Consider the following 13,939-nt stretch of genomic DNA (forward strand, 5'->3'; position numbering starts at 1 on the left):
TTGCGGACTCTACCAAGCGTTTAGCCCTGTTTTTCATTGCCCTGCTTTTGTCATTGCCACGGTTTTGTTTTATTGTCATAGTTTTGCTTTTGTTTCTCTCCATAGTTCTGTCTAGTTTTTGCCATAGTTTTTGCCTTGTTCATTTGTTACTTTTTGGACTGCTCATTTGGACTTTGACCTTCTGCCTGTTTATATCGGATTACACTATTATTTTGCCCTGCATATATCTGTCTGTTGGAGATTGACCTTGCCTGGCCTGACTACGATCTGTTCAATAAAGCTCGCACGTGGATCTTATACGCTTCCCAGAGTCCTCGTTACACATATAATAAAATATCATTTGTTGTTACTACTGTAAATCTATATTCAATTATTATGGGATCTCTTTAATGCCTTCAGAATCTTTACTTTTTTAAAAAAAGATTTTGTCTCTGTGTTTTAAAATATATTTTTATATCAACACATTTTAATGATAGTATATTTACTGAACATTTTTTTTTTTTTTTAAATAAGCAGAAAATATTACTGTTATGCCAAAGTGATTGTTTTGAACAAATATTAACTTACACATTATAAAAAAAAAAAAAATAAAAAAAAATTATTATAGCTGAAGTATTTGTATCAGTACTGTTTGCCTTTTGCCCTGTGTGTGGGGTAAAAGGCCCCTGTGACCACCTCATATATTTATAAGATTTGTAAACAAAATAAACGACTCGTACGATTTATTTTCACACAAAATCTGCTGCTCCATAAATGTTCAATACAAACGTATATATTTTTTTCTGTAATTATACATTTTAGGCGCAGTGAAAAGCACATTTTTTTCTTGAGGTGTGCTTTTAGCCCCGTAGTGTCGATAGTGTTCGAGAGTACTGCCAGACAAGAAAACACCACCAGAACACACTAGCAGTCATTATGAATCAACAAGAACACTGTTTAGATAAGTAGATATGGATAGATATGGTTGACATGTCACAAAATATTTTAGAACGACTTTAATGAAATCACAATTTAATAAAAACATAATCAGTCAGTCTGTCTACAATGTTTGATGAATGAATCTTTACTTATATCACTTGTACATCTGCATTTTGTTGTTGATGAGAGAATTCAGTCTGTAGCTACGTTTCCGTCCACTTATTTTAATGCACATTTTGGAATTTTGCATAAAAAGATGCTAGATGTGCTAAAATTCTCAAAATACGCATACTGCTGAACCGCCTCATCTGTGTGTGTGTGTGTGTGTGTGTGTGTGTGTGTGTGTGTGTAGAGCAGACTGAATATGTAAACAGTCAGATGATGTGTTTTCTACAGAAGCAGCAGCTGAAACAGATCAGATAAATAGTGATGGCACTTTATTTTACACTTCCCCTTGACACGGGTCAGAAATTAATCCAATTTATTGGACAAAAAGCCCCCGCACAGTCAAAATACATTTATTAAGACTGTAGCAAATAAAGTGAAAATAAAATGAAGCGTGTCGACTGTGGCAGTAAAAATAAATCTGCTCCTGTTGCATTATATTTCTTTTTACGCATTTTTACAGCTTTGCGCATTGTAGCCAATCACACACGATTCTGTTGAGTAGGATAAACGTTTTATCTGATAAGAAAAAATGCACACAAACTACAATGTAAACACATTTGGCAAATAAATTCCTCCATGCAAATCGAAAAATTATGTGACTTTACACTATGGGACAGGATAACTTGACTAACCAGTGGGCCGATATTGTTGCACAGCATCTGAATTGTTGTTTTGGTCATTCTGAAAAGCCCCAGCAAAGTCAGTCATCAAAGTATTTCTGTAGATTTGAGTCACTCGAATGCTTTCCCTAAACAGCAGCATCCGCCTCCATAAGCAATGATGGCATTTATTGTCAGACATCTGCTCGCTGTGAGGCACAAGTAACTTATTATATATGAAAATTATTATATTCAGTGGCTTCTTCTAATTTTCTTAGTGATATTTAGTGTCAGTTTATCAGGAAGTGACAATTTTGTTCCCTTTGACTCACTGGATGGAAACGGTGCTTTTTTTTTCAGAAATGTTTTATACGATATTCCAGTTTTGCGCATGTTTTGAGTCTTTGGATGGAAACATAGCTAGTGAAACAAAACTGTGGCGTTTCAGCGGTGACTCATCTGAATGCCTCTGATTGGCCATTGCATTCGTAAACTCAACAGAATTGTGTGTGATTGGCTACAATGCGCAATGCTGTAAAAATGTGTAAAAAGAAATATAATGCAACGTGATTTATTTTTAATGCCACAGTCGACACGCTTCATTTTATTTTATTTGCTACAGTCTTAATACATTTATTTTGACTCTGCGGGGGCTTTTTGTCCAATAAATTGGATTAATTTCTGACCCGTGTCCAGGGGAAGTGTAAAATAAAGTGCCACCACTATTTATCTGATCTGATTCTGTTGTTTCAGCTGCTGCTTCTGTGGAAAACACATCATCTGACTGTTTAAATATTCAGTCTGCTCTACACACACACAGATGAGGCGGTTCAGTATGATTACAGTGTCTCAGCGGTGCTGTCTGCTGATTATTCAGCTCGTTTAGATCGTTTTAAAATCAGACTTGTTAGCAAATTAGCCAATGAGAGCACTAGAGACGCTCGCTGTGCATGCTGGGTAATGGTTCTAGTAAACGTTTCCAGTTGAAAGCCCACTTTGACTGTTGTACGCTGCCGCTGTGGTTAGTGGAGTCTGTGCTGTCGTCAGTCCGGCTCTGAAGCGTCGGTGAGGCTGTCGATGTCCTGTAGGTTTCTGTCTCTGAGGTGAAATCAGCTTCAAACACGGCGCAGCACGTCTGCCTCTCTCCCTCTCTCTGTACCTGTCAGACCTTAGCGCGGTAAAAACTCTGATGATGCTGTCAGAGCAGAACGTTCTTCCACTCGCAGAATAAAAACCCCAGACTGTGTCAGCGCTGCTCCGGAGGGTCGCGGGTCTGCTCTTGATGCGCCGCAGACAGCAGGCAGAAAATAACACAAAACTTACCGTATAATCATACAGAGGGAGAATAAAAGACTTGAGAAAGGAGAAATCGCTCCGCATATCTTTAGTTCTCAGTGTCAAAGATCGTGTGTCCATCAAATTGATATTTCAGCAAAAGTTCATTGGAAGAATCTTGTCAGATTGCACAGATGTCAGCAGAGAGAGGTTGTGTGACGCATTCATTCTCCGAAAACCTATTTTCTGTGCATTTGCATTTATTGTAAATTTAACCCTTTTGTTTCTGTGTCATGAATCAAAGCCAGCTGATCTCTGTCTCTGTCTCTGTGTGTCTCAGGTGGTTTCTATGGGTCTGTATCTGGGTGATCGTGCTTATCTGCGCAGCAGCTGGAACGTTCTGGATGGGTTTCTCGTGTTTGTGTCTCTGATTGACATAGTGGTGTCGATGGCGGGCGGAGCGAAGATCCTGGGTGTCCTGCGGGTGCTGAGACTGCTGAGAACATTACGCCCGCTCAGGTGAACAACTAATTAGTTGATTAGCTAGGTCAACTAGACACATGTACCTAAACATGTACCATCCTTTGGACCAGCTGGTCCTTCAGAGAAGAACAGACTACAGGTTCATTCGGTGTCAATTATTGGTCAGAATCGTGATGTTTAATCGTTATATTATGTTCAGTTTGACCCTGATTTAAGCTGTTGGTAAATACTGGTTAACCTAGGATAATTTGTCTTGAAATTGATTTACTATTTTTCTTTAAGAAACATGAACATGCCTGCAAAGTTTTGATATATATGAAACAATCTGTATTGTATAAGGTGCTATAGAAATAAAGGTGACTGAGGTGTTGTGGAATATACGTATGAAGTTTCTATAATGATTGTGATGTTAGTGGGTCAATTTGACCTGACAATTTCATGGTTTTCAACAGGGCTCCTACAGGTCCTTGAAATCCTTGAAAGTTTGTGAATCTGAAAAAAAAAAAAAATTCAAGGCACCGAATATTCTTCAGTTTTATGCAAAACAGAAATACGACAAATACACTGACCAAAATTATAAACGCAACACTTTTGTTTTTGACCCCATTTTTCTGAACTCAAAGATCTAAGACTTCTTCTATGTACACAAAAGGCCTATTTCTCTCAAATATTGTTCACAAATCTGTCTAAATCTGTTAGTGAGCACTTCTCCTTTGCTGAGATAATCCATCCACCTCACAGCTGTGGCATATCAAGATGCTGATTATTGCACAGGTGTGCCTTAGGCTGGCCACAATAAAAGGCCACTCTAAAATGTGCAGTTTTACTGTATTGTGCAACACATCTCCTTTGCATAGAGTTGATCAGGTTGTTGAATGTTGGTCCACTTCTCTTCAATGGCTGTGCGAAGTTGCTGGATATTGGCAGGAACTGGAACACGCTGTCGTGTACGCCGATCCAGAGCATCCCAAACATGTTCAATGGGTGACATGTCCGGTGAGTATGCAGGCCATGTAAGAACTGGGATGTTTTCAGCTTCCAGGAATTGTGTACAGATCCTTACACAAAACATGCATTATCATGCTGCAACATGAGGTGATGGTCGTGGATGAATGGCACAACAACTACAACTTCAGTCGAGACCCCGATGAGGATGATGAGCATGCAGATGAGCTTCCCTGAGATAGTTTCTGACAGTTTGTGCAGAAATTCTCTGGTTATGCAAACCGATTGTTGCAGCAGCTGTCTGGGTGGCTGGTCTCAGACGATCTTGAAGGTGAAGATGCTGGATGTGGAGGTCCTGGGCTGGTGTGGTTACACATAGTCTGTGGTTGTGAGGCCGGTTGGATGTACTGTCAAATTCTCTGAAACGCCTTTGGAGACAGCTTATGTTAGAGAAATGAACATTCAATTCACGGGCAACAGCTCTGGTGGACATTCCTGCAGTCAGCATGCCAACTGCACACTCCCTCAAAACATCTGTGGCATTGTGCTGTGTGATAAAACTGCACATTTTAGAGTGTCCTTTTATTGTGGCCAGCCTAAGGCACACCTGTGCAATAATCATGCTGTCTAATCAGCACCTTGATATGCCACACCTGTGAGGTGGATGAATTATCTCAGCAAAGGAGAAGTGCTCACTAACACAGATTTAGACAGATTTGTGAACAATATTTAAGAGAAATAGGCCTTTTGTGTACATAGAAGAAGTCTTAGATCTTTGAGTTCAGCTCATGAAAAATGGAGGCAAAAACGAAAGTGTTTTGTTTATAATTTTGGTCAGTGTAGAATATCAGATGTCTGTCATGAAAAAAGGGTTTGAAACATGAAAACTGCAACAATGTATCTTACAAGGTAACACAATGTAACCTTGCTCTTACTTAAAACTTCTTTTTTCTTTTATGTGGATTGTATTCGAATTAAATAGGGTCATTTTGAGTCTCTGAGGTTGACTGTGAGGAGGTCTGGTCTGGTCTGGTCTGGTTGTGTGTGTTTGTGACTCTGTTGTTCATGGTTTGTCAGGGTGATCAGTCGAGCTCCAGGTCTGAAGCTGGTGGTGGAGACTCTGATCACGTCGCTGAAGCCCATCGGAAACATCGTCCTCATCTGCTGTGCTTTCTTCATCATCTTTGGCATCCTGGGAGTTCAGGTTCATCTCACATTCGGTTGACACTGATCTCTCGCCCTCCTGCGTCAGACACTGATCTCACTGCATGTGTCTGCCTGTGTGTGTGTGTCTCAACAGCTCTTCAAAGGGAAGTTCTATTACTGTGTGGGTTTGGATGTGAAAAACATCACCAATAAATCCGACTGCCTCTCTGCCAATTACCGCTGGGTTCATCACAAGTACAACTTTGACAACCTGGGGCAGGTGAGGGTCAGACTCGTCCTACTGATGAGCTGAAGAGTGAATGGACGCTTTTCAGCAAGTGTTTGTTTTCCATTCATTTCCTTCATAAAAATAAAATATATACATTTACAGTATGTCATTTAGTAAACACTTTTATCCAAAGCAACTTACAAATGAGGACAAAATAAGCAATTAAATCAACAAAAGAGCAAAATATTCTTCAGTAAAGATTTTTAAGCCATGATCTAAACCAGGCCAATTACAGATCACAGATTTCATCTAAAGAAAATGGTATGAAAATGTTATCAAAAATGACAAAGGCACCGACAGTGCAATAAAACTGCATTTTATGAATTACTGTCTCATAATGCACTGTGAATGACAAACAGCAGTACAGTGTGGAAATATTGACTTACAGTAACTGATTACCATATATTTTCAAGGAAATAAGTCACATGCGACTAGGTTGCAAAAGGTCAAAAAACACAAAAATGCTGTACACATGTATTTTTGGTTCATCTCGCTCCATAACAAATACTGTCAATTTAACTGAACAGGAATTAAAAAACAAGACTTTTATTCTAGAAATTATGATACATGTTAAAAAGAGTATCTTTACATATTAGTCCTACATTCATGTCCATACAAAACTTATGAGTGCTTTTAGATTTTTCAAAAGAACTTACATCATTCATGGTGCATCATGGGAGTGTGTGATCAACATATTGAGCAGTTTTTTAATTGTGATTTTAATTTTCATGATAAGAACATCTCAGGTGAATCTCCTCAGGGTTTATGAGTTATTTCTTCACTGAGATTTGAAGCATTATTTTTAAACTCAAGTTAAAATCACACTGACTGTCTGACTCACTGTCAGGAACCTCATGGTCTTCCGTTGGGAAAGATTTATTTGTTAGCTTTAGAAATCCATTCTATCAGTTTAGCCCTGTGGAGGAAATGAATGTGATCTTGACTTCCTGCAGCTGATGTTGTGCTGTGTGTGTTTGCGTGATTCTCCATTTCAGGCTCTGATGTCACTGTTTGTGTTGGCGTCTAAAGATGGATGGGTAAATATCATGTACCACGGGCTGGACGCTGTCGGGATTGACCAGCAGGTAAAACACACGCTTGCATGCACCAGTATTTAAAAAGTCTTGAATGTTTTTGAAAGAAGCCTCTTCCGCTCTTAGCTGTTTTCTATGTCAATCTGTTAAAATGTCATTTATTTCTGTGATGCGCAGCTGAATTTTCAGCATCATTACTCCAGTCTTCAGTGTCACATGATCTTTCAGAAATCATTCTAATATGCTGATTTGGTGTTCAACAAACAGTTGTGCTGATTCACATTTTTGCGGAAACGGTCATACATTTTATTTTCCACGATTCTCAGATGAATAGAGAGTTCAAAAGAACAGCGTTTATTTGAAATAGAAATATTTTTTAACATTGTAAATGTCTTTTGATTAATTTAATGCATCCTTAATGAATGAAAGGATTCACTTCATTCACAAAAACTGTTTTCCCTGTTCAGCCCGTCGTCAATAACAACCCCTGGATGCTGCTGTACTTCATCTCCTTCCTGCTGATCGTCAGTTTCTTCGTGTTGAACATGTTTGTGGGTGTGGTGGTGGAGAACTTCCACAAGTGCCGTCAGCACCAGGAGGTGGAGGAGGCGCGGCGGCGGGAGGAGAAGCGGCTGAAGCGCATGGAGAAGAGGAGGCGCAGTAAGAGCCTGCATAGAACACGCTGGAAAGACAGAGAGCAGGAAGGAGCTTGAGCGTCTCATTAGTTTCTCATCTATTCTCAGCTCAATCCATCTCCATCGTCCCTCTGCTCTCGTTTGCTTCTCGTCTTCCTCATTTTTCTTCATCTCTTTCGCTCTCATCTGTTATTATTATTCATCTGCTGCTCTCACTCGTTTATCTTTCATGTTCTTCCTCGTTCTTCTTCTTTTCTTCTTCTCCTGAGATCCTGGGCCGCATTCATCACCGCTGACCCCATTGTTTCCTCTTCCTCCTTCCATCCATCATCTCACGGCCGCCCACCCGTCGCTTCCTCCCTCATTTACATCCATCCATCACTCTGCCCGTCTGTCTCTCGCAGACGGTGAAATATCGGCGTGTGGTTTCTGTCAAATCGTCTGCGCGCAATCGCACCAGTGCAGGTGAAGTAAATGATGATGTTAATAATAATTGCGTTTGTGTTCAGAGGCCCAGCGGCTGCCGTATTACTCCTCGTACGGTCGCGTTCGGCTCATGATCCACTCGTTCTGCACCAGTCATTATCTGGACCTCTTCATCACCCTCATCATCTGCATCAATGTGATCACCATGAGCCTGGAGCACTACAACCAACCACAGGTGAGCAGCACCGTCACATGACGGTGAAAATGGGATTTTTGCATTTGTCTAGATTGGATTCAGATCTATGATCAAAACATAGATGTAGTCGAGTGCATGTGCTCATTCACAATTAGCATAATCCCGTTCATGAATTACATAGTCAGGAACACTGCGGGATCTTCAGGGTTTTGTTATAATTTTTTAAAAAATATTTTGAATTAGTTTTAATTTTAATATTTCTATTTTAATTCAGTTTTGGCAATTTTGTTGTGTTTTTGCAATTTTTTTAATAGTAATTTTTAAAAATTTTATAATTTTTAAGTTCTAGTTTTAGTTATTTTAGTACATTTAAGTAAAACTTAATTAAAATGAGAAATGTTGGTTAAGTTAATGTTTATTTTATTTCAATTAATTTAAGTTGTTTTAGTTTTTGCTGGTTTCGATTAAATTTTGTTTACTTTTTTCACTTTTTATTATTTTTATTATTATTATTGTGATAGCAATCTGTCCAATTTCCATGGACTAATACATCATCTGAAAGCTGAATAAATAAGCTTTCCATCGATGTATGGCTTGTTAAGATAGGACAATATTTGGCCGAGATACAACTATTTGAATATCTGGAATCTGAGGGTGCAAAAAAATCTAAATATTGAGAAAATCGTCTTTAAAGTTGTCCAAATGAAGTTCTTAATGTATATTACTAATCAAATATTACGTTTTTATATATTTACAGTAGGAAATTCACAAGATATCTTCATGGAACATGATCTTTACTTAATTTCCTGCTTATTTTTGGCATAAAATAAAAATCAATAATTTTGACCCACACCATGTATTTTTGGCTATTGCTACAAATACACCCCAGCGACTTAAGACTGGTTTTGTGGTCCATGGTCATATATAAGAAAAATAATAAATTATTAAAATACAATTATTTAACAATTACTCAATCCAAACTAATTTTTTCACACATCAATATAAAAAAAACAAATAAATAACTCTTTGTTGTTGTTATTGTTGTTGTTGTTGTGGTGAACAAAACATTCTATTTACATAACCTCAAAATGTTTTGTCGATAAATACTCTGATTGTGATGCCAATAAAGCTGAATTAAATTCAAATAATTACGAAAAAATGTGTCACTAGTCAACAGAACACAAAGCAGATGTTTAACAGCATTTTATTGTGTTTGGCAGCAGGTGTAAAATTGTGTTGTACCAGTTAATGTTTGGGAAATACAAGCACTTTCATGAACACAGAAATCTGCATCAGAATGCCTTTGTGATTGATTTCCATGCATTAATTCTGCTGGTGTTTCATAAATGAGGCTCAGTGAATGAATATTGTGTTTGTCTGCTGGTTTATTCAGAGTCCAGCAGCTCTGAGGAGCATCTACTGTAATCAGAGTGATGCGCAAAGATTCAGATTAAACGTTAATAATTGTTCACAACAGTAATGAAATGAATCAGAGTTCACTGTAACCAGAGCAGGGTTTTCCAATGAACTGAGACAAAGAACTGACTCCATCCTCAGTAAAGCTCCTAAAAGCAGTTAATGAATCATTTCCATCTGTTAATGACAGTAAATCTGCAGTAAAGCTTGAGTCTGTTTTTTTTTTTTTTTTCTTTTTTTTTCTGGTGTCTCTCAGTCGTTGGAGACGGCGCTGAAATACTGCAACTACTTCTTCAGCTCCACATTTGTGGTGGAGGCCACGCTGAAGCTCATCGCGTTCGGCTTCAGACGCTTCTTTAAAGACAGGTGAGCGCACGTCAGCAGCGTCTGAAATAACGGGAACGCCGTTCTTTCAGAGGATCTTCTCCTGTGTGATGATGTTTCTGTGTGTGCAGATGGAATCAGCTGGATCTGGCCATCGTTCTGCTGTCTGTGATGGGAATCACTCTGGAGGAGATTGAAATAAACGCCTCACTTCCCATCAATCCCACCATCATCCGCATCATGAGGGTCCTGCGCATCGCCCGCGGTGAGCGTCAACACACTCGTTTATACGGCGCATTACACACACGCGCCGGGAATTCAGAGATAAAAACGTGTGAAAGTCAATTTTAAAATCATTTATGTAATTAAAAAGTCATAAGATGCAGCACCTCAGGAGCTCCTAGATATTAAATGCAATTTGGAGGAGGTTTGTATTGTTTAGTTAATGTTTCATGTGGGTCCACGTACTTCAAATGTATTGTTTAATGTTCATTCAGACCACTTTTTTTGGACTAATCTGATGGACGCTCATTATTTTGTTTGGAAAAACGACTAATTAGGATATGGAAAAAGAAAAAGAAAAATATCAGTAATCAGAATTTTTCATTTAATTTACACTGTAAATAAGATTTTTTAAAAAAATAAAAGAAATATTACTGGAGTACATTTCACAAGCAAATACTGTTTATTTCAAATTCCAGTTTAATTCGATGTTTTACCATTTAATTGTAATTATTAGTGAAATTTATGATAACTTTTAAGGCTTTTATATATAATGTATTATGAAAGTGTTCATGCATTATGTATTTTCATAAATAAATGTGTCCAAAGCTAAAATTCATAATATTTGCAGATTCCTTGTTACACCTGACACTGGTAGTTTGTTGTGTTTTAATGCATTTCAACTAATGCATATATGTAACAAAGAAATAGATACATTTTTAATATGTTATAACTGTGGTTACAATTATACATGAAGTCATTCAGTGCATAATAAGGTGCATTACTGGGCATATTTAATTTTGCACTGTATAATCCATTATAGGCTAATTATAAAGGCTCTTTTCTCAGATAAAAACATGAAAGTCAATTTTTAAAATCATTTATGTAATTAAAAATATATTAAATGCAATCTGGACTGCAATTTGGAGGAGGTTAGTAATGTTTAGTTAATGTTTTATGTGGATCCATGTACTTTACATTTATTGTTTTATGTTCCTTCAGATGCTCTTTTAATAATTCATAATGCGAGACCACCTTTTTTGGACTAACCTGATGGACGTTCATTGTTTCGTTTAAAAAAAATGACCAATTAAGATATTATGAAAAATAAAATAATATCGGTAATCCTAACAAAAAACAAAATAAAATACTAAAAAGATAATAAGAATTTTTCATGTAATTTACACTTTAAATAAGATTTTTTTTTTTTAAATAAGATGAGTATTATTGGAGAAAATACTATTTATTTCAAATTCCCATTTAATTCATTGTATTACCATTTCTTTGTAATTATTTGTGAAATTTATGATAACACTCAAAGCTTTTATTTATAATGCATTATAAAAGTATTCATAGTGTATGTTGTAATGCATTTACATATTTTTATAAATAATTGCAATCCAAAGCTAAATTGCATCATAATTGCATGTGTTTTAATGCATTTCACTTCATGCATATATGTAACAAGTAACTAGATACATTTTCTAATATATTATAACTGTGGTTACAATTATTCATGAAATCATTCAGTGCATAAAAAGGTGCATTACTGGGTGTAATTAATTTTGCATTATATAATGCATTATATATAAAGGCTTTGAGTGTTACTAAATTTACTAGAAATTTCTAAGTGAAAATCATACACCATTTTTTTCATTGTAGAAATGGATTAAATGACTAAAAGCCTGTATGAAAGAGCACAAACTGAATGAAATGATTCAGTGGCATCTGAGCGGTAATGTACCGTGATCTGACTGATGTGTTCTGTTGCTGGAGTCTGTTTTGGAGCGTTTGAGCATTTTTAATCACTGCTGAGATGAAAATGTGAAGTGAAATCAACAGAAGTGTGTGAGCAGTAGTGAAGCAGGAAACACAATCAATCTCAGTCTGATCTGAAAAACAGTCCCGCAGCTCAAAACTCCATCAGCGTCTCGTCTGTGTCTCTGTCATCTCGGTTCTGTCTTCATTTAGAGTCTCAGACTGAACTGAGTCTCAGAAGATGTTTCTGTCTATTCCGTGATGTTCAGTGTGTTTTTGTCTCAATTTCACAGTTCTAAAGTTGCTGAAGATGGCCACAGGAATGAGAGCGCTGCTCGATACCGTGGTGCAGGCCTTACCACAGGTGAACACACACACACACAAACAGATTTCAGTATCTGCACAACAATTCAGTCCTAAAGTTGTAGAGAATCACGAGAAGCGTCTGATGTGTGAATGAAGCGTTAGACGTCCTCTCATCATGTCGTTTCAAGAGTCATTGAGTGTTCAACACGGCTACGAACGGCTCTCGTGTGCGACGCGTGACTCATTTCACACTCATACGCACATTAAACAGATGGCGTCGTTCTACAAACCTCCTTTCGCTGGAGTAACTGCACTGATGATCACACTTCAGTCCTGTAAATGTGTCAATAGTAACCTAATTCATGTGATTTAAAATCTAGATTTATATAAAACCGCTGTGTGCGTATGAGGCAAGCGAATGTGAGGAATAACGTGAATAAGCGTTTGTTTTCTTGAGCTCACGCCGTCCGTCTCTCGCTGGGCTCAGATGGGCTTCCGGCACGTCTAATGGAAATGAATTAACCTTGAATATAAGCAATAAAGCAGCTGTGAACGCGTGATCACACAGCCTGACCAGCGCAAACCTCATTCTGGGAGTTAAATGACTTTCATTCTCGGTGTTGACGGCTGCTTTAGTGCTGGAGATGAGCTCAGCGACGGATACACAAACACTCTTGATGGTTGTGTGTGTTTTGTTCAGGTGGGGAATCTGGGTTTGCTCTTCATTCTGCTGTTCTTCATCTACGCCGCGCTCGGAGTCGAGCTGTTTGGAGAACTGGGTGAGAGAAGATCATTTATTTTTCAGCCCTAAAGCACCTACACTGTAAAAAAATGTTGTCAAAAAATTGTGTCAAAAAGTTGTTTCAACTTAATATAATCTGTTACCCTGCTGACTTAAAATTTTTTATTAAGTCAACTTGAAATTTTAAGTTACTTAATGTTAATTTAAGTGACAACTGGAATATTTTTGTTGACTAAACAAAAAAATTTAAGTCAGCGGGGTAACAAATTATTTTAAGTTGAAACAACGTTTTGTTTTTTACAGTGTAATATTCTGCTTTTATAATATCATTTTTTTACATATATAAGAAAATAAATTAATACTTTTATTCATCAAGGATGCATTAAAATGTGACAGTAAAGACATTTATAATGTTACAAAAGATTTCTATTTCAAATAAATGCTGTTCTTTTAAACTTTCTATTCATCTGTGAATCACAAAAAGTAAAATGTATCACAGTTTTCACAAAATATTGTGCGGCACAACTGTTTTCAACATTGATAATAATCAGAAATGTTTTTTGAGCAGCAAATCAGCATATTAGAACGATTTCTGAAGGATCATGTGACACTGAAGACTGGAGTAATGATGCTGAAAATTCAGATTTGATCAAAGAAATAAATAACAGATATTCACATAGAAAACAGCTAATTTAAATTGCAGTAATATTTCACTATTTCACAGTATTTTTATCAAATAAATGCAGCTTTGGTGAGCAGAAGAGACTTCTTTTAGAAAACCCTAAAATGTTGAACAATAGTGTACATATGAAAAAAATCTAATAAAATCAAAATGTGATTCATTCATGAGATAATTACTGAGTGTTGCTCAGTATTTACTTAATTACTAAATCCTCTGTTTCTAATGTTTCTTTGTGTTGTTTCAGTGTGTAATGTTGAATACCCGTGTGAAGGCATGAGTCGTCACGCCACTTTTGAAAACTTCGGCATGGCGTTCCTAACTCTCTTCCAGGTGTCTACGGGAGATAACTGGAACGGCATCATGAAGGTAAAGCTC

General features: G+C 37.1%; 1 protein-coding gene across 1 annotated transcript in view; it reads left to right on the plus strand.

The window, feature by feature from the left end:
- The window catches only part of LOC127166296 (voltage-dependent T-type calcium channel subunit alpha-1I-like), a 53,895-nt gene that overhangs the window by 26,067 nt on the left and 13,889 nt on the right, over positions 1-13,939 (plus strand). Inside the window, 11 exon segments of the mRNA XM_051111451.1 lie at positions 3,301-3,479; positions 5,466-5,592; positions 5,689-5,814; positions 6,819-6,908; positions 7,325-7,517; positions 8,002-8,153; positions 9,787-9,896; positions 9,986-10,119; positions 12,128-12,198; positions 12,841-12,919; positions 13,809-13,930. Coding sequence (XP_050967408.1) covers positions 3,301-3,479; positions 5,466-5,592; positions 5,689-5,814; positions 6,819-6,908; positions 7,325-7,517; positions 8,002-8,153; positions 9,787-9,896; positions 9,986-10,119; positions 12,128-12,198; positions 12,841-12,919; positions 13,809-13,930 — 1,383 coding nt within the window.

Source organism: Labeo rohita, chromosome 6, assembly GCF_022985175.1.
Source record: "Labeo rohita strain BAU-BD-2019 chromosome 6, IGBB_LRoh.1.0, whole genome shotgun sequence".
Taxonomy (NCBI): domain Eukaryota; kingdom Metazoa; phylum Chordata; class Actinopteri; order Cypriniformes; family Cyprinidae; genus Labeo; species Labeo rohita.